The sequence below is a fragment of the Carassius auratus genome, chromosome 47, assembly GCF_003368295.1.
Source record: "Carassius auratus strain Wakin chromosome 47, ASM336829v1, whole genome shotgun sequence".
Taxonomy (NCBI): domain Eukaryota; kingdom Metazoa; phylum Chordata; class Actinopteri; order Cypriniformes; family Cyprinidae; genus Carassius; species Carassius auratus.
The window spans coordinates 5,054,483-5,076,122 of NC_039289.1; the positions used below are offsets into that span (position 1 = coordinate 5,054,483).

General features: G+C 32.8%; 1 protein-coding gene and 1 long non-coding RNA gene across 2 annotated transcripts in view; both read left to right on the forward strand.

Moving 5' to 3' along the window:
• The first annotated feature begins 4,342 nt into the window (after window positions 1–4,342).
• LOC113064602 (uncharacterized) lies at window positions 4,343–6,584 on the forward strand. Its single transcript, XR_003278851.1, has 3 exons — window positions 4,343–4,476; window positions 5,638–5,784; window positions 5,901–6,584. It is a non-coding gene; the product is annotated as an uncharacterized LOC113064602 (long non-coding RNA).
• A 2,702-nt stretch (window positions 6,585–9,286) lies between these two features.
• The window catches only part of LOC113064872 (protein FAM163A-like), a 14,305-nt gene continuing 1,951 nt past the window's right edge, over window positions 9,287–21,640 (forward strand). Inside the window, exons 1-2 of the mRNA XM_026235848.1 lie at window positions 9,287–9,520; window positions 20,390–20,504. Coding sequence (XP_026091633.1) covers window positions 20,412–20,504 — 93 coding nt within the window. The 5' untranslated portion in view covers window positions 9,287–9,520; window positions 20,390–20,411. The remainder of the gene's footprint in view (window positions 9,521–20,389; window positions 20,505–21,640) is intronic.

Consider the following 21,640-nt stretch of genomic DNA (forward strand, 5'->3'; position numbering starts at 1 on the left):
GACTATGGTAAGTAAATATTCAAAATGTAAAGTTATCTTTTATTGTTTACCCGGTTGTATGAAAGGCTGAAGGTTTTATGAAAGGCGGAAACAAAGGAGCTTAACGTTATATATATATATATATATATATATATATATATATATATATACAAAAAAAAAAACGGACGCGGTTTTCGCCTCAGACACGGAGGTCTTAACTGCCTCATGTAACGTTACTGAACGGAGGATGTACTTTTAATATAACGTCCGTGAATGTATTTTGTCATATTTACATAAGATTTTACATTATCTGTTCTCTTTGAGGCGTTAACAGACGGTTATGGTCACAGTTACGCTCATGTGAATTTGTCTTTTTTTTCGCGGTTAAACTGAATGTGTGTTTGTCTCTTAAAGGAAACGGCATTGTGTAGTAAAGACTAGCATAATTATTTTGAGGCTGTTGAAGTGGTTACTGTTAAAAGTATGTTTTACATGTAATATTTCTTGTCGAGCTCCTGTCTTCATTGTCCTCGCGCTGAGCGTTAAAGACACAGAAGCTGTTTGTGTGAGGAGTCACAGACCTGTGAGGAGGAGGTGGTGTTCTTCTGAAGAGAGGGACAGACGGTTTAAGGAGAGTAAACTTCAGAATAACATCAAGTTATCTTTATTTTTACTAAGACTAAAATGTTTTTTTTTTTTTTTGATGTTGAAATCCAGAGACAAGATAACTTCATTCTTCTGAGACTGATGTAAGTTAAGTTATTATTACTTTTTTTTTTTTTTTTTTAGAAAATTAATGTTTCTGTTGTGTCCTGCCTGTTAACTTCACATTTCTGTGTGTGTGTGTGTGTGTGTGTGTGTGTATATATAAACAAAGCATTGAACATTTGATGAATATAACTTAAGATCAAATTGGACTTTGTTCAATTGTATATATTGTATAAAAATATACGAAAACACTTATACAATAAATTTACAATTAGTTAGTTTTTTTTCCAACTATTCTGGCATGACAGTACACAAATAAATCACAACATTAACTTTGATATTATAACATTTAACAGACGCATGTGTGTGTGTGTGTGTGTGTGTGTGTGTGTGAAAGAATGTGAGCAGGTGTATGAATGATAGAGTGTAAACTCTTCTACTAAACAACACAGAAAAAGCATTTAACTTTTTTTTTTTTTTTAACAAATTATACACTTACAGTTTGTTTCATAGTCCATGAATACAGATCATGCATCACAGTCAATTTTCATGATCTCTTTAGCATAACTGATGTAATCATGAAGAAACCCCATCAGCACAGCATCTGACATCTTCTACATCATCCAGGGCAGTGTCCTCCTTTAAAACCACCGCTGCATCAGTTTAGGGGAAAGAAGATTCTCCTCTCTGACCAGGATTCATCCCAGTCACCGCCTGTTCTTCATCAGTGGCCTAAGAGAAACACATTTGAAAAAATTAAACATTTAATTCAACTATCCATTTTCAGGTAGAGGTGTATTCACATCCGTAAGGATAGGTAAATAATCGGTTTTAAAGTTTCAACACTTTGTGCGGTTGTTTAATGTCTCAGTCCACCACAGCGCTCCAGAATGCTATAATGGCAGCACTAGTGTGAGGACATGCGATATTGTTTGAATAAATATTGCTTTCAGAAAGCTTCTTTACTGAAACATTAAAACAGACATGACATTCACATACCTCACAATATTCATGTACATGGAGGGCTGCTCTTCAAACCGTTAGTTCACCAAATAATTAAAATGTTCATAATTTACTCTCCTCATGTTTTTCCTGACTCATACAAAATCTGCTCATTTTTTGGAAAACATATGAATACATTTAATATTCTCTTTTTGTGTCCTCCATTGCTGGTCTGGGAGACCAGTATTTTATTTTGAACATACATGTTTGCTATCATATAATTTAAGATGTATTCATATATAAATATCAGAATTTACATCTACAATGACTCTATATTTATGAAGCTTGAAAATACTGATCATCTAAACTATAAATGGATTAACAAATATTATGAGAAAACTAAAAATATATTAATTTATGTTGTAAAGACAGACAAAAGTCTTATAGGTTTGGAATGACTTGAGGGCAAGTAAATGATTTTTTGTGTGAACTTTACCTTTAAGAGCGAAGACCAAGAATAATGACTCTCCAAATCAGACAACTCCAAAGTTGGTTTGAGTTCTGCAATAAAAAACACAGACATCAATGGTCTTAATGAAATGAGCACGTAATCACACTGTTGTTGCATCAAAATGTGAAGTAAACTGGCAGGAGACAAAAGAAAAATTTATTTTCTAAAAATAACTTACATAAAATCTCAAAGGAATGATGCTCTCCTATGTCTCTTGCTTTTAACATCTACAAAAACAAAAAGGCAAACATTATTTTACTCTTAGTGAAACACAACAACAACTGATAACATGAAATTATGAAGTTTACTTGCCTTAAACGATCTTTCCCTCTCTTCAGAAGAAGCTGAGAAAACCACCTCCTCACACAAGCAGACTTGTGTGTCCTTAACTCCAGTTAGTTTGAGTTCTGCAAAGAGGGACATCAATGGTTTCAATAAAATATTAACACATACATACATACATATATATATATATATATATATATATATATATATATATATATACACACACACACACACACACACACACACACAGAAATGTGAAGTTAACAGGCAGGACACAACAGAAACATTAATTTTCTAAAAAAAAAAAAAATAAGGCGTGAAACTATCTAAATCAAAACATTAATTTGGCATTTGATTTAAACATAGTATAAACCAGGTGAGTTTGCAAGTTTACCTAGCATGATGGCTGGTTAGCTTTACTAGCGATTAGCAAGCAAATAATATAATATTCATTCATGAATATGAGTGCTATTTTTTAATGTTTAATCTTCAGTGATACTGAACTTGCTCAGCCAGCTGTGTCATCATCTTACCCAAACATTGGAGTGTCCGTGCTCAACTTAACTAGCCATTAGGCAGAGGCGGCATCTATGCAGGTGAACCGAACAATGGTGTAATGATTCAGTTCGACTCCCAAGACAAGACGATGCTCACCCGACTGGCCAATAGGAACGTGGCCCCGCCCATGACACAATTCTCACAGTGAAAGCAAAATCCTGACACGAGAGCAAGAAATTGCATCAAGAGCAAAGAAAAGCGTTTCGAGAGAAACACTTTTTTTTTTAGAGAAAATATTTTCACACAGATAGCAAAAAATATATATTTGAGGGTTTTTTTCAAAGTATTTTGAGAGAGATTTTTTTTCTCAGAAATAATTAAAAAAAATTCAAATGTATATTTTTTTATGTTCTATGAGAAAATATTTTCTCTCAAAACTTTTTTTAGTCTCAAATATTATTATTTTTTGCTATTGGCATGAAAACTTTTTCTCTCAAATATTCTTTTTTCTCTCATGAAATGTTTTTTTGCTATCAGTGTGATAACTTTTTCTCTCAAACTTTTTTTTTTCTCTCAGATCTTTTATTTTCTCGCATGTAATAAAGAACCAAAACTCACTCCATACACTAGCCTCAAGCCATACTAAATGTATATGACTTTCTTTTAGACAAATACAATCAGATTTATATGTATAAAAAATGCTGGCTCTTTAAAGATTTATAATGGCAGTGAATGAGTGTTGAGATTTTGAATGCCAAAAAAATGCCTCGATCCATCATGTAAAGTGCTCCTCACGGCTCTGGGGGATTAATAAAGGACTTCTGAAGCAAAGAGATGCATTTGTATAAGAAAAATATCCATTTTGGATATATCCATGGAAGAACCAGGACATTTTTAAATATAACTGTATTCATCTGAAAGAAGAAAGTCATATACACATAGAATGGCTTGAGGATGAGTAGATCAAGCGATAATTGACATTCCTTTTTGAACTATCCTTTTAAGTGCCGTACTGTGTATCTCTATGAAGTTAATAAACAAATTGATATACAAAGCTTCTGTTCACACATTCCAGGCAATGAAACTATATTGTGCAAATATTTTGATCTGAACTATTTTTAGTTTATTAAAACAATGTATTAAACTGGTGTAGCTTTGTAATAAAGTTTGTGAGCAAGTAATCAAGAGTAATTTGCCGAAAGAGTAAAATCATTTGCGACTCTAGTTGGTTCATTCCAGGTTTCCAGCTCTGAAACTAACTTCTCCATAACTGTGGACTCAATCCTTGACCTTCCTCCCCTTGAGTGTATAAATAAATGTTCCTGACATCAAAACTGCAGCTAAAGTGAGTCGTATTACATCTATTTAAAACATATTTTGAATTAATTTCTTTAATATATATTTCCTTTCAGAGTGGAAAGGTTAATCCATCTGAAGCTCTGCAGGCTGAAGTCCTATTATGCTGCAGTGAATGGGATCAGGGATGGACAGTAGAGGACAAGACAGATAAGATGAAGCTTCAACATGACATCATGACCGAAGACGGATCGAAAGTAAGGAATGCGTCTCGTCCACAATAGGCATGATGACATGAGAGCTTTTGAGCGTCAGATATATTTGACAGGTAAAGCCTGAGGTATAATCTGATTCCAGTGCTCATCAATAAAGCTCCAGGATTCAGACTTTCATTCCTCACAGCGTTTAGCACACCGTCATTGCTCAGAATGACTTGAGGTGCTGTGCGTCTGGAGATTTAATCTCATGACGTATTTTTTTCCGCATTACATCCCCGTTCTCCCGCTGAGACCTTTGGGAGGCAGTTGATCTTAAGTGTGCGGTGATTAGATGAGAATGTTAATTAGTCTCTCCGCAGAGGTTCATTTGCTTAATCATTCAAAAGAAGGGTTCATTGGAAAAGGCAAGTTTCTACAAGAGATATGTGATATTGATTTTCAGCTGTTTGCAGGATGAAATCACAGAATCTAGCAAAGCAATTGCCGTTTCTTTTAAAGCTAAAGTGTCATTTTTGATGTTAAAATACTTGCTGAAATACTTTATTAATGGTTAAAATGTGTAAAATATTTATTAAAAAAAATTAATTTAGAAGACATACATTTTTATTATATAATATTAAGATTTAAGGTAAAAAAAATTGTTTGTAAATTTAAAAAAAAAATTTTCCTTGATAAACAGAAAATAAATAAATAAATACAATTATCTATGTGTAAAATTGTGCTTAAATACTATATAATAACTATAATTAAGCCATTTGATTAACCCAAACCCTTCAAAATTATTTTACTAAATATAATACAATTTATCTATATTGCTACTTTTTTTATATTATTTTTTTTCCAGAGTAGCTAAAGTGTCATTATTATTTTAAAATACTAGCTTAAATTTATTATCAAATATTAATATAATTAATTACAGAGATAAAATAAAATATCTGTTAAAATACTTGCTAAAACGCAGAGACGACTTTAAGCCTGTTGCATGTTGATTAACCTAAAAGTGTGTTACTGTGGTACTTTAAAAACATTGCTGTTTGTTAGCGTAATCTGACCAGCACAACTCTAACTAATTTGATTGTTTGACCTCTTTTTTTGGGGGGGGGGGGGGGGGGGTAATTTCTCATCTTATTAGCTCATTTTTAAAGCACATTAACTGATCTACATAGCCACATTATTTTTTTAATGTTTTTTTTCACATAGACAGAGAGCTTGTCTGCTCCTCCACCTGTCCAAGCAGTAAGTGACCTGCAGGTGTGTGCTTCTCCAGCTAAACCAAAGTCGTCTTAACCACATACACCAGCCCTTACACTCCTCCTTACCCCACCCTGATCAACTCCAGCTATCCAGGTACAGGACATCAACACTGCCACAATACCAAACATCCTAATGTCTTAAAAAAATGTTGTCATATCTACAGTAGTTGCATTGATGACATGATTCGCTTCACTGTTGAGTTTTCCTAGTTTTTCCAGGTGTACCCGTTATTCCAGTCCAGCCCCAGCTCTCCCACTCCATGATGCAATTGTTCAGCAGTCCAGTGCATCTGGGAGCGGGTCCAAACAGTCCGTTCCAGCACCACATATCTCAGATAGCTCTGAGACCAGCTGCGCACCTGTCTGCCCGGGCCAACATCCTACACTGGCGCTCCAGTCACAGAGCCGGACAGTCCAGAAGCGCTACGTGTTTTGTACTCTTGTCATCTTCAGTAACTTTTGTTCTTTCGTTTCTTTGGCTGCAACTTCCTAAAAGTAAATCAAATGATATATAAGAAAAGCAGTGACACGTCAAAGCAGATACATCTCTTATTCTTTTTTAGCGCAATATATCTCCAGTAGCGCATTGTTCTTTATTTTTATGTATTTGAATGTATAGTGCTAAAGTGCTTAACCCCTGCTTTTTTTCTTTTATGTACCTTCAATCAATTCCGCCCACTGGTTTTCCACTTTTTGGAATATTTAGTTTGACCCAACATTCAACGTGGGAGGATCCTTTGCTCCACTGAGCATGTTGAAATATTAAATTACTCAAAGAGGATGTTGTGTAACCAAGTGCATCCATAACATGACACAAAAACAGCGGAGCCAAGGAAAGGGTAAAGGTTGGCAGCGCTCCGCTGTTTCTGAATCTTCCTTGTTTAGTCCAATTACTGGTAATGGCATCTTAATGAGCTTTCTTCAAGGCCCTGAAGATGCCTGGTCTCTTAACAAGACCAGCTGGGAGCTGGGGAAGCAAAAAATATTACCTCATTTAGGGAGGGAGAAAAGAAAGCTTAATGTTGAAGAAATCAAATTAGCATTGGACGCTAAGCTAACAAAATTAAATTGAAGAAACTTGTTTTTCTTCTGAGTATGGAAGCCCCTTTCTAACACAAAAAGGAAAGAAAATGTTGACTTTTTATGTTGCAATTAGTCAATTTTCGTCACATAATTAAAGAAATCATGCTTTGGTAAATTATAATTGACAAGTCTTTATGGCATGGAAAATCTATGGCAATAAGCTGATTTAAGAATTTGAGAAGTCATAATGATGACAATTTTTGGAGTTACAATAGACATTCATCTCAAAAATATGACTAAACTTTTTATCTCAATGTTGAGGTAGAATCTCAATTTCAAATTGTCATGATCATTTTGTAACTTTTTCTCAAAAAACAACTTGGTATGTCTCAACTGACTTATTTTTATCTCACAATTGAATTTTGATAATTATAAATAATGATATACAATATATTTATAATTTTTATAATTATAACTTTTTATCTCAAAATTTTGAATTGTCAAATGAATGTCATATTTTTGTCATTAACTGACTTGTCATAATTATCACTAGCATGTCATTATATAGATTTTAAAATAATTATGACTTATCCCTTAATTGACTTTTTATCTCATATGTTAATGGCTGTCATAATTCCACATTTTTATCTAATAATTTTGACTTAGTATCTCAATTTCGGCTATTACATACATACATATATATATAGATATAACTTTTTATCTAATTAGAATGCCATCATTTCGACTTACATCATTATAACTTATATTGTAATTAACTTTTTTCAGCTTTTGACATATCATAATTATGACCTGTCATGAATTGAACTTTTTTTTTCTCATAATTGACTATAACCATCATTATTATATTGTATCAAAAATTTGAGTATCTCAAAATTTCAACTTGTGCCATAATTTTGACTTTTAACTTCATGAATAGGAGTTAGCATGTCATAATTTCTATATTTGATGGCATAATTATGACTTTAAGTTATAAGGACACAAAATATGGTTTGGGATCCTCCTTCGGTGTCAAAGTTTGGCAATACTTTCAGCTATTTTAAATAATTCTCAATCAAAGAAACAAGTCACATTCTTAAGTAGGTTGATTGCATTTCTATTAACTCTTTAGTGTTATGAAATGTAATGCATGTCAGTATTTTCTCACTATTTTGATTAAAAATGAGCCATAAAATCAAATCACACGCAGTCAAAACGTAGTCTAGGCCTTTCCTCTTTCTGTTTCTTCAAGCTTATAATATGCTTTGCCACAGCTGATGAATTCTAATATCTTTCGCTAACCTCTGCCAGCTCCAATAATGAAACTATGGAAGATGAACTCGATAAGCAAAACAAGGCAGTGAGTCATTTTTTTGTGGTGACACTTGTTTGTTAAAGCAATGCTCATGTGACAGAACATACAAATTACATAAGGAATTTTCATTTCACATCATAACTCGACATTTTGCCACTATGGAGCATCAATACAATCATTTCTGTGCCATTAGCCTCACAAAATAGGTTGTTTTTATGATTCCTTTGTCCTTTTTGAAGCTTGAATGCTCTTCACTGATAAACTTTGAGAGAATTTGGAGAAGGCTCAGTGATTTATGCCATTAGGAGAGTCTTGGTGCAAATGCAAGATGGAAGGGAGCTCTGATAGGGATCGGATTAAAGCACACTGCTGCATGGCAAATCATATTACCCTGGTTAACTGACCCACAGACCTTTTCCCTGCCAAGATGCAACTGGTTACCATAGAGACCTGTTGTTCTGTCCCCAGGCTTTTCTGTGGTACTCTTTGGGAAAGAGTCTATGTATGGACTTACTAATTGTAGTTATTATTTATCATATATATATATATATATATATATATATATATATATATATATATATATACATACATACATAAATGAATATATTTAAATGAATTTTAATCTTCTAAGACAAAATTACATCATAATTTTAAGTCTTTTTTTTACTTTTAAACTTTTTTTTAATTTCGATCTTTAGCTGCTATAGGTAAATAACTAACGTTAGATGAATAACATTAAATAGTCAAATATGTTTGCGATACAAAAAAAATATAATTACAATCATGAAGTGATACCAGTCCGTGCCTGTTGAAGAAACGGAGCGGATTTAGAGCTGGAGTGATAAAGGAACGCTTTTGAGTGTGGACAAGAACTCGCTTTCGCTCCATTCCATTAGCTACGTGAATCCATTACCGTGCTTTGAAGCCTACTCGGCTTCTTTGATTGGCTGAGAAGAAATATACAAACATACTAACGATTTTTTTTGTCCGATAATTATTCGATATTAATGATTTGTTTATAGAATTATTATACAAAATGTATATAATTCACAATTAGTACTTAATAATAGCGCTATTGCCGTGATGACACTCCGAGCTGCAATTGCTTAGAATCTAAAAATATATTCTTGTTTATATTATGCTTAGTGAAACTGTTTCAGTGAAACTTTAGTAAAAAACGTCCACAGGTCTTCTCTGCCTGACGTATGATAGTCTCTGACCTTTAGAGTAAAGTATTCATCTTCTGACGCTTCATCTGAGCGCGCGCGCGTCTCCTCCAGTCTCTCCGCGCGCAGGGAGTGACAGATAACTCCTCCTTTCGCCAACGTATTTCTGTTTTTGCGTGGGCATTACAGCAATCCTGGGACATCCTGACAGAATCCAGGTGTGGAGAACAAGTTTTTAGCCCCATTTTGTGGAAATAACCGGGTGAGAGATGGTGTGATCGAGCGCTCGTCTTCAGATCTCTCTCCAAACATACAGACGTTCACTGAAGGTACGACTGGATTCCTCTTTTCACATGCTCTTCATCTGTGTTGTTCTAGAAAATTAGACTTGGAGGGATCTAAAACCGATTCATTTCCTTATCCAAATGTGGTATTGTAATGATGACCATATTGATTTTTGTACACATCTATGTTATTTTTACATTGTTAAAAAAGTCCAAATGTAATGCATTCAATGTTTGTTATTCTAAACTCTAGAGCTAGAAGTTAGATATTATTATACAAAACAGTCACATTTAGTCATGAATCTGCTATTTAATAAAGGTTATGTGGTTGTTATTATTATTATTATAATTTTTTACATCACGTTGGAGAATGTGGTGAGATTGTGTGTATATTTATGTATTTAAAAGATATTTCCCGAATAAAAAACGTTCTCAAGCAGGTAACTATGGCAATAGGTAATAATTACGACAATATACTAATATTAAATGATACGAAATACCAGTTTGCAATATCAAGAGCTGTTTTGTACAGCAAAGAGCATCTGAAAGGGAATCAGTGTTGCCAAGTCCACAGTTTTACTTGCAATGCTCAACTTGAGATCACTTATCATAATAATCAATAAATATTCGAAGATGCCACAAACCCGGCCCAGCCGATATCTGTTAAAACCCACCGTGATTTAAAGGGGTCATATGATGTTTCTAAAAAAAAAAATACATTATTTTGTGTATTTGCTGTAATGAAATGTGTTTATGTGGTTTAAGGTTAAAAAACACATTATTTTCCACATGCTGTACATTATTGTTTCGCCATGCTGAAACACACAAGGTGTGCTCTGATTGGCCAGCTATCCAGTGCTTTGTGATTGGCCGAATGCCTCAAGGGTGTGATGGAAATGTTACATCCCTTGCCATACGGTGATACGTGTCCCAGTCAGAACACTGGCGCGACGAGACAAAACCAATAAAACCCATTACAAACGAGCCATTTGTTGCATCGAGTGGGGACATAATTACGGATTATAATGACCTATAATATGTTTTTACATATTGCATTGCATCGCGTCGCGTAAACATACGCGCGAGGTCTGGAATTGAGAACTGTTGCTCAAAAATCACGTTTGAATCATCAATAGCAAATCCTTTACATATAAAAACATACTTACAGACTGTGATTCGCACCACTGACAGAGCATTGCAGTCTACCCTCCCAGGATCATCTGAATATTTGGGTTGAATTGTTCTGGAACAGTGTTGTAAATACGACTTAATCACTGATTTCTATTCGTGTCCTTTTTTTTGGAAGACCAAACAAAGTATTTTTGCTTTCACGACGAAACGTTATGCATTTTGCAAATCTTCCCACATTGTGATGTAGACATGTGGGGGCGTGTCCAAACAAGGCGTTTTAGTGGGGTGTGGACAAGTCTTAACTTTTATAAAGAATATTTCTTAGGGATTGAGACTTAAGTGTTTGCAACTTTACAGACTTTTCTTTATGAGCTTGTAACACTCCAAAGAGAAAGGAAAACTTGAAATATGACCCCTTTATATTCCCAAAGGAATGGGATAACCTTTCACAGGTGAAATTGCGAGAGGGGGCGTAACCATAGATATGTAAGGATTGTGGCATCTTTAAATATTCATTGATTATTTTGGTAATTGGTGAATTGGTTTGAAGTTGACCCTTCCAATATGGCAGACGGCTTTTGTATAGCGGCCCATAGAAACAGTTGCTAATGAGGTGTATACATATCTAAGGTTGACGGGGTAGTTTTTTAAGTCCGTAGGTGAAGCGAATCACTGATGTTTGAGGAATTTTGAGCCAATTCCACCCAGAACATAATTAGGCTAGTTTTAGCCGTATAGTTTTGGGAAGTAGTTGAACTGGTTTTATTACGTAGACCTGGCAACCTTAAAGCGAATAAGACTGGAAGACCATTCAAGTTACAAATATCCACAAACCAGCTTTTATGTTAAAAATAAGGTGGATAGGCACATTTGTCAAAAATAGAATACAAAGTTAACTTATTTTTCAACAGCCATTAGGAAATGAAAAGGTCTGATAGTACCTTTTAGGTGAAAGTGATGGTTGATTGGAATGTTGTTCATACATCTAACCCCCTCCTTAAACTTAACTCAAACCCTAAACCTAAATTTAACCGAAATCTGATAGAAATGTTATACCTGGATCATCTCGGATGGAAAGAAGTTGGGTTTCCTCCCTATGTAGATCTCTGTGCTATTTTGTTTTACGATTACATGTCACATAATTTACATGAATGTACATCCCTCTTTGCACTAATCTCAGAGGAGACATTTTCTAACAGATGCTGATTGCATCTGGGCTTCGAGGCCCAGCAAAATGCAAATGCATTCTGTGAGGAGAACCAGAGGAATAAGAACCTTTCCAGAGGTTGTCTAACTCAACATCTGAACACAACTTTTTTTTTTTACTTATTTAAAATATAATAATAATTGTTATATGTTACTAAGAAAGTGAGGGATTTGTATTCTGTTCTCTGAGTTACAAGTGTTGTAACAAGATATCAGTCTTCAGAAGGTCATTGCTCTGGCATCAAACAGCTGGTTTATGGGCCCCAGGGGCTGGAAATTGGTTAATGCAGTGAGCTGCTTCCCAGCCCTCTGTAGTAGAAATGAATTAAAGCCAGTTCAGAGCAGAGCCAGCCAACAACTAATGTGGAGAGCCAGAGATTATACCACCAAATGACTAACTTTAAGATATTTTAGGACAGTATTGTCAGTAAAATGTACTATTTTCTTCATTTGCAGCAGTGTGTATTTTTTCATATATATATATATATATATATATATATATATATATATATATATATATATATATATATATATATATATATATATATATATAATTAATATTATTCTTAATTGTTAGTCATTCAAATAATTATAATAATGATTCATTATTGAAATATAAATATATATATAATTTTGTTGAAAATTATAGATTAAAGTATTATCATGTTATAATAATATTGTATTATTATTTTTTATAATATTAATATACAGTCTGTAAATTTGTTACAATGTTATCAAATAGACCAAAATTCCACAGTTTTATTGATCGGTTTAGTTTAGTTTAGTTTTTATTATTATTATTATTATTATTATTATTATTAATTTGAATAATCTATAATTATTATTAATGGTTAAAATATAAATATGAATAATAAATCGAGTTTTAATATTATTCTTATTTGTATATTAGATTTATATAAAGACATTTTTATTATATAATGTTAATGCAATTTTATAGATTGGTTCAGTTATATAATATATATAATAATACTAATATATATATATATATATATATATATATATATATATATATATATATATATATATATATATATATATATAAATCTATTTGAAAATGAAAATTTTTGTTATTAACAACAAAACACACATATCAATTATTTCTTAAGTTTTTATCATGCAGGGATGAAACCACACAAATGTGGGTTTGATACAGTAATTTTTACAAATAAAAATACATTTTCCACCTTATATTTAGCGTAATATCAAATTTTACATAAATATACACAACCTGTGACAAATTGGCCAAATGTGACATTTAAAAAATGTATTTGTCTTTATAACTACATATGTTTAATCATTATATAGTTGATTCATGATTAAATGAATGTGCTGTGATTAAATAAAAAATGAAAAATATGAATGCATAAATCAAATCTCAATGCATATTATGTTGATGTTTGGTTTGTTGGTGTGTGAAATGAAATCCGCTTCTAAAGAGCACTGCCCATTATAAAATGCTGAATAAGAGGTCATAGTTTGAAGCTGCTCTCTAATACAGTTGGGATTGACCTTGGAATGGCATTTAAAACCTCTATAAATCCTGCAGTCGCTGGCCCATGAGCCCTCAGGCTACAAGCAGAGGCATGATGGGATTGTGGAGGATGTATGGGCTAATACAGTATGTGTTCTGACTGTTGAACATGGATCTGAGTGGAAGAACAGAATACAGATTATTACATTAGAAGTGCATTTAAACATGCCACAACTGTCATGCAGAACTGAGCAGATGTGCGATGTGTCCATGCACAAGATAATCCAGATGTCTTTATCATAGACCATTGAGTTTAAGCTCTCTAATAGTGATTCCATTGTTTCACATACACATGTACATTTGCAGAGGTGCATAGCCTGCTGGAAATGATGGTAACAGGGTTACATTCTTTAATTTCATTTCTTCTTAGTCTGGGAATCTCATTTAGCTCCATGTCGGCATAGTGAACCGAGAGATACATAGTCGTAAATCAAAAGACGATTGGAGGAAAAAACATACATTTATTGGATGTAGCTTATCTGTAAATTTGAACAGTGTTATTTTATTATTATTTATGTACAACTTTAATATACTAGCTATAGTTTTTATTAATATTTTGAATAAGCTTTTATGTTTTTTTTTTTTATTCAGTTATTTAGTTAATAAAATACAGCCAATTTTACTGCTTAGGGTTCATTTATTATTTATTTAATTTTTAGTTTAATTTATTTACATTGTAAATAAGTATTTATTTTATATTTTCAGTTTTCATTTTAGCTTCATTTTTAATCATATTTTTTATTTTTGTATAATATATAAATATCCATTATATATATATATATATATATATATATATATATATATATATATATATATAAATATATATATATATATATGTGTGTGTGTGTGTGTGTACTATTTAGTTTTAGTTTCGTTTTATTTTTCAGTTATTACTATTTCTTATTTCCACTTTTACTTATTTGCCTTATATGTTTTTCCCAGTTTCTGTATTTGTAGTTCTCGTTTTAATTTAATTTAAGTCATTGAATTTTGTAATGTGTTTTTCCCCCATCATTTCTATTTATTACATTTCAACTTGGTTTTATATTACTATTTAAATTTTTTACATTTCAGTTTTAATTGTTTTAGTTGAATTCCAGTTATTAAGTAATTTTAGTGCTTAGACTCGACTATTTCAGTTAGCTTCCAAGACAACATTTCTAATTTTAGTTTACTTTGTTTTTCATTTAATATTATGTATTATTTTTGTTTTAGTATTATTTATTTTAGTCTACTATAGTTTTTTATTTATATTTTAAGTTAGTAGATATTTTTATATTATATATGTATATATATATAAAATATATAAAGTATATATTTAAATTTTTGTTTAATTTTTAATCATTAAATATTTTGTTTTTTATTTGTTATTTGTATTTTTTACATACTGTTATTTAGAATTTCTCTATTTTTATTTTAGTTTCAGTTCAGTTTATTATTATTATTATTATTATTATTATTATTATTTATTACCAATTTTACTTATCTGTCATTTAATTCCAAGTTATTTTTTGTCTTTATTTAGATTTTAGTTGAATTCTTACTGATTTCATTTTAAGTGAATTTATTTCATTTTATTTATTTATTTTCAGTTATAATTTTAGTGCTTCAACTTTTCATTTAGTTTGTTTTCCTCTAATTGTTTATATTTTATTTTATTGTCAATAATGCAGTGATTCACAAAGTACCATTTAAGATGCTTTCAAAGCAAGCAGCTTTCTGTTGGTTAGCGTGGCAAATTTGCTTGAAAAGCTTGAACCTGCTGTGAAATTTGCTTGGGGAAATGTGTCGCTCTTGAGTGAAATTCCCAATCGCTTGGATTGCCATTGAAATGACTGGATTTTGACTTTAGAATTTTGCATAGCAGTGGTAAATATGAGCAGCAGTTGGTTATATTTAAAAATGTTCTTGAAAACTAATGACAAGAAATATCCATCCACATGCTTGTGAAGTAACAGCATTTTAGTTGCTGAGTATTTAGTTGAGTTTTTTTTGTTTCTTGTTCTTTTTGAAATTTGACAATTTGTCAATATATGTACTTTTATTACATGGAAAAGAGCAGCATGAACATTCTTCAAAATATCTCCTTTTGTCCTCCACTGAAGAAGGAAAGTCTAACAGGTTTGAAACAACATGAAGGTTAACAATGATGAACAGAACTGAATCTTTGAGAGATTTTTGACAGCACTGAATAAGATTTAGACAGGAGATTATTTATTTATAGAATTTAATTGGAGGATGTTTTTAAATGTCATTTTATTTCATTTTTAATTTTTATGTATTTTTTATTTGGGATTTTGCTTTAAATCTGATTAAAAATATATATATTAGTAAAATCTTTATTTTTCCATTAAATAATATTGCAGTGTATATTATTGCATTGAGTTGTGCTCATTGCATTCTGGGAAACAGCACCACGTACTTGCATCTCGAAGCGTAATTCTGGAGAGAATTCATATGCTGGCACTTTTCACTTGATATAAAAAATGTATACCCATCCTTATAAAAAAAAAAAAACTTTTATATTATCTTTCATATTTCAGATTACTAATATGAAAAATGACACAAACTGCAGCTTTTCTGCCAACGTTTTTTAACATTCATCCGTGACTTTTCCAGATTAATTGCACTACTAAACTGTCAAGCTACATTTCATTTTAAGCACTTTATAGATTCCTGTAAAGCAGCGTATAATAATTCATAAAGTGCTCATTAATAGTTTAGTATCATCTCAGGTGGGTCTGAATACAGAGGCATGTGTCAGCGTCCAGTCTGCATCCCGTCTGCTCCGGTTCGTGTGTGTGAGTGGAGTTGCTAAAAGATGCATCACATGTTGGTCTTCTAGGCATGTTCTGTGCTGGATTTAGTTCCCAACCCCAGCATCAACTTAGCTTGTGCTTTTTTGCATTAGGCAGCTAAAACTTTTTTACTGGAAAGATCTTGTTTTACATTAATTCATAGGTGCTTTTATCCAAAGTGGTGTAGAAATGAAGGACATTAAAAGCAATTAATATAAAGCAGGTGTGTGTGTCTCTCTGTTTGTCAGTTCTCTGTGAGGCTTCATTTCTCTCCTCAGACTGGATGATTGCATTTCATCAGTGCTTCTTCTTAATCAGATCTGCAGTGCTGGTCAAACTCAATCGGGCAGGGCAGCTTGACCCGACACTTCCTCTGTCAGCACGTGCTGAATCAAACTAGATGAACACTGACGACGCATCTGTCCAGAGGTGTCAAGTAACGAAGTACAAATACTTCGTTACTGTACTTAAGTAGAAATTTGGGGTATCTATACTTTACTTGAGTAATTATTTTTCAGCCGACTTTTTACTTCTACTCCTTACATTTTCACGCAAGTATCTGTACTTTCTACTCCTTACATTTTAAAAAATAGCTTCGTTACTGCTATTTCATTCCGGATTGTTATCGTTCAGAGAGAGAGAAAGAAAAAAAACCTATCCAGATAAATCGCGCCATCAGGATGGAGTGAATTTGATTGTGGTTGGATGAGAAGTATAAACATATACCATTCTGACACCCTATTGGTCTATACGCGATCCATCACACCTGCACGTGACACAAATCACATCACACTCCAGCAAGGGCATAGACAGTTTTGGATTCGTTTATCAAACAATATATTTCTTAAAAGTAGGTTGGAACCGGTATCCGATCGCCTCAGAGTCAGTCCGCTTAAATTTCAAATGAAACCGGCGTCAGTCCGGTCTCCTCCCGTCTTTCAGCGCGCTCTTCAATCCGCCGACCGCGGTGGAGCAGCGCGAGCTCAAACAGAGACAGAGGACACAAGGTGTGTGTTTACCGATAGATTGTTAGAATATCTGTATCTGTGAAGTTCTTTGTCATAAATACAGTTTACAAAAGGTCACGATCAGTCGGTTTCTCATCTAGTGTAAAGTTTTCGCTTGTCACCGCTAATCACGAAACAGCTGTTTCCTTACACTTATTTAAATATACTTCATTTAATCATACGTACATACACTGCTGTGCAAAAGTCTTAGGCAGTATTTTCACTTAAAAGAATGGTGTTCGGCCAGTTATTTATATATTTTGCTGTAGTGTCAGTATAAAATATCAGTTTACATTTCCAAACATTTTGCCATTGTCAAACTCCTTGTGCATTCAAAATCGCACTAGATTATTATTAAAATTAATGGCAAACTACTGTCCTACAGACACATTGCAGCAAAAGATATAAATAACTGGCTTAAAACCCTTTTTTGGGGTGAAAACACTATTCTTTCTTTTCCATAAGACTTTTGCACAGTGCTGTATTTTAAAAACGAGATTGTTGCTACTTTATAAAGAATGAGCATACAGTCATTCACAGAACTGATTTAAGACAGTGACAGACAGCACTCATCTTAACTAAATATCAGAGTGAGTGACAGAGATACAGTAGAAACATTATGTGTACTTTTGTATTAAATAATGACCCAGATTGTGAAATACATTTATTAGCCTTAGATTAAGGGAAGCACAACTTGGGAAATGAGAGCATCCAAGGTGAAAGCTATGGATTTATTTTAAATATTTGTAATGTTCTTTAATGTTATCCATAGTTTTTTTTGTAGTTCTTTTATTTTTTTTTATTATTTTTTTTGTATCGGTTCAGGCACGTTGAGGTGCCAGTACCATTTCAAAAGTATCGAAAAGGCACTGGACCCTACTTAAAAGTTATTATTTATTTCTCAGTACTGGCTCATTTGCCAAATGGGTGCTTTCTCTTCGTCCTCCACAAATTAAGCTACTGTAGGTAGTTGGGTAGTGAGACGTTTTAATAAATTATCGTTTGCGATTGATGACGCAAATGACAATGTTGTGATATCTAGGCTATAGAGCATCACAGTCCCACCCACAGCTGGTGCCGGAACTAAAAATTCAATGCAATTTCTGCATTGACATTTGGGGTATAAGCCATAAAAACGTAACCATACATGGTAGACTTAAAACCAGCTACGGCTGTACTAAGCGACAGTATATGCTCATATAAACGTAAAAAGATCATGGGGCACTAACCTTGTTTTGATATAAATGCCTTTTATTCGCGATGTCTTGGCTAAGTACTTCATTAACCACAATCCTGAACAATCCCACAATCCCACAGTGATGTATCTGATTGGTGGAGCTCGTGTAACCGTCTGGTTAAACCCCTCGAAGGTCCGTGAAGACTGAAGAGCATTAATAAAAAAATAAAATAAAATAAAAACCTGTGTTGCGTTTTTGCACGGTAGACTTATCAGTGCAATCATGATCTCCTTGGCTGCCATTGAGAGTTTTGCAGGGAGGTTGGTAACTTTAGTTAGCATTATCGTCCACTTTAGCTAGGCTACTGTAGCCTCCATATGAAATGAGTCATATCAAGCATTTTATAATGCCACTGTCAAAACAATATTTAGCCTAGACATACCTTTTTGTGCATTTACTGAAAATTTGTGTAATGGCAACGACAAGTGTTGACAACTGAGCGGTGATTGCAGTCAGGTATAAAGCACTGCACCATGTTGCTGACGTTATCGTTAACCACTTTCACACACACACACAATATAAAATACACGATGATAAAATAAAAATCAATACACAATACATATATAAAACACTATTTATTTACACGATTAATACTGAAAGAACTGCTATTACTACACATTCACTATATAAAATAAAATTCTCTGGAGGAAAAAGTTCGCGTGAGCGGCCGTCATCAGATTTGGATGTCGCTCAAAAGGCTTGTTGCCTCGTTCGCAGTTGTGGCTTCAGTCGAATTCAATGGGGCGCGGTGGTTTATGGGATGAGTAGTTCCTGCGCTCGAAATGAAAATATGTACACAGTTTTGTACCTTTGACTTTTTTTGGATTTTGTCTTAATTTTTTCACTTGAAATAATATGTTATATGCTTATGAGTTCAGCCGTAGCTGGTTATCCTCACACATGCTCTTTAACTCTTTATATACGGATTTTTCCGAAAGTGAATGGGAGAAATGAATGGGAAATTTACTTCCGGCACCAGAGCTCTCTCGGGCTGTGGGTGGGACTGTGAAGCTCTATATCAACTTTGTAACTCATTACCCCCCGAACACTGGACATAGCAGACGTATGTACCGAATACAAGAAGCTATCAATCAAGAAGGTATCAGGATTATGAGTTATTTTTCATTTTTAGTTTTTGATTAATCACTTAGATTAATCATTCATTTTGACAGCACTATAATGTTTATTGTAAATAGTCAACCACACAAGAGTAATTGTTTCTTAGCCTGCACCAATGTTCTTGTCCATTGCCCTCACAGAGTCCTGCAGCTAAGCTTGGATGTACATTTACATTCCATTCAAGGTTATTGATGACATGCACCTGAAGTTTGACTTTTTCCACCATAACAATACTTATTGGCAACTAGTCATCATATCTCTAGTTCTTTAATGTATTTGCATTGTACTAAAATGAGTTCATTTTCAATGGGCATATATGTGGCTGAAACAGGTAGCCTAGTGCATCCCAAATTTTTCAATATGAACATTTTAATATAACATTATAGTCATTATGGCCTTTAGAAAAATGTTTTTTTGAGGAGGTGGGGTAGTGCACAATAGGCCCTTGTGGCACGGCCCAAGCTTTTGTTCTTAATGGCATTTTTTTTCCTTACATTACTTTTACTTTTATACTTTAAGTAGTTTTTTAAACCAGTACTTTTACACTTTTACTTGAGTAAAAAGCTTGAGTTGATACTTCAACTTCTACAAAAGTCTTTTTAAACCCTAGTATCTATACTTCTACTTGAGTAATGAATGCCAATACTTTTGACACCACTGTTGAACTAACGTGACTCTTCTTCATACGTTAGATTTATGCATGTTTTTTTTTGTGTGTGTGTGTTGTGGTTTTGCAGTGCCATCTAGTGGACATTGTGACATTGCACCCGAAGTATTGGAGCTCAAAAAAGGGTTCGTTTGGCATGCTCCCCGGACACCTGTACTAATGGTCTGACAGTCAGTCTGTGTGTGTTCACGTCTAGAGTTTCATGGAGATCAGGTCGGATGACAGCTGGAACTGTGGTTATAACCGGAGGGATTCTCGCGACGGTGATACTCCTGTGTATCATTGTCGTGCTCTGTTACTGTCGACTTCAGGTGAGCGCGCGCTTCATAACTTAAAGGGGTACTCCACATCAAAATGAAAATCTTCTCATTAATCACTTAGCCCCATGTTGCTCCAAACCTGTAAAAGCTTTGTTCGTCTTCGGAACACAATTTGAGATATTTTTGGACAAAAACCGGGAGGCTTGTGACTGTCCCATAGACTGGCAAGTAAATTACACTGTCAAGGTCCAGAAAAGTATGAAAAGCATCATTAGAATACTCCATCTGCCTTCAGTGCTTCAACCGAATTGTTGAATGTAGTCTTTTTTGTTTTTTTGAGTACAAAAAGTATTCTCGTAATTTCAGTAATTTTTTTTGACATTGTTATTTACTTGGCAGTCTATGGGACTGTCACAAGCCTCCCGGTTTTCATCCAAAATATCTTAAATTGTGTTCCGAAGACAAATGTAGCATTTATGAATTTGGAATGACATGGGGGTAAGTGATTAATGACAAAATTCTCATTTTGGGGTGGTGTATCCGTTTAAAGCTAAAAAATAATGATAGACATTTTCCTCCGTGCATTGAATTTTGTGAATAAACAAAAAAAAAACAGATAGATTTGGGTGATTTTTCATGAATCAAGTTTTTATTTTATTTATAAGTTTTTATTTATTTTTTATTTATAATGATAGCAATAGTGAAACAGGAAGGTGTAGTTTTTTTTTTAAGTTAATTAAATATTATATATATATATATATATATATATATATATATATATATATATATATATATATATATATATATATATATATATATATATATATATATTATTTTTTTTTAATTATACATTTGAATGATTTTTATTTTATTTATAAACTAAATAAAATAACACTTTAATATATTATTTATTATTATTTTTGATATATTTTAATTATTTTTATTTATACATTTTAATACCTTATTAATATTTATAATGATAACAATAGTACAACAGTATGATAAAGATTTTGATCAACTTAATTGCTTTTTATTTTTATTTACAACATTAACAGTAGTGGATTTTTTTATTTAATTAAATTTTTTTTTTTTTTTGGTATTTTTTTTTATAGCTGTAAATGAAGTCAGTGAGTTTTTTTCATTAATAAACACTTTATTTAATTCGATTTTATTTATTATGATAGATT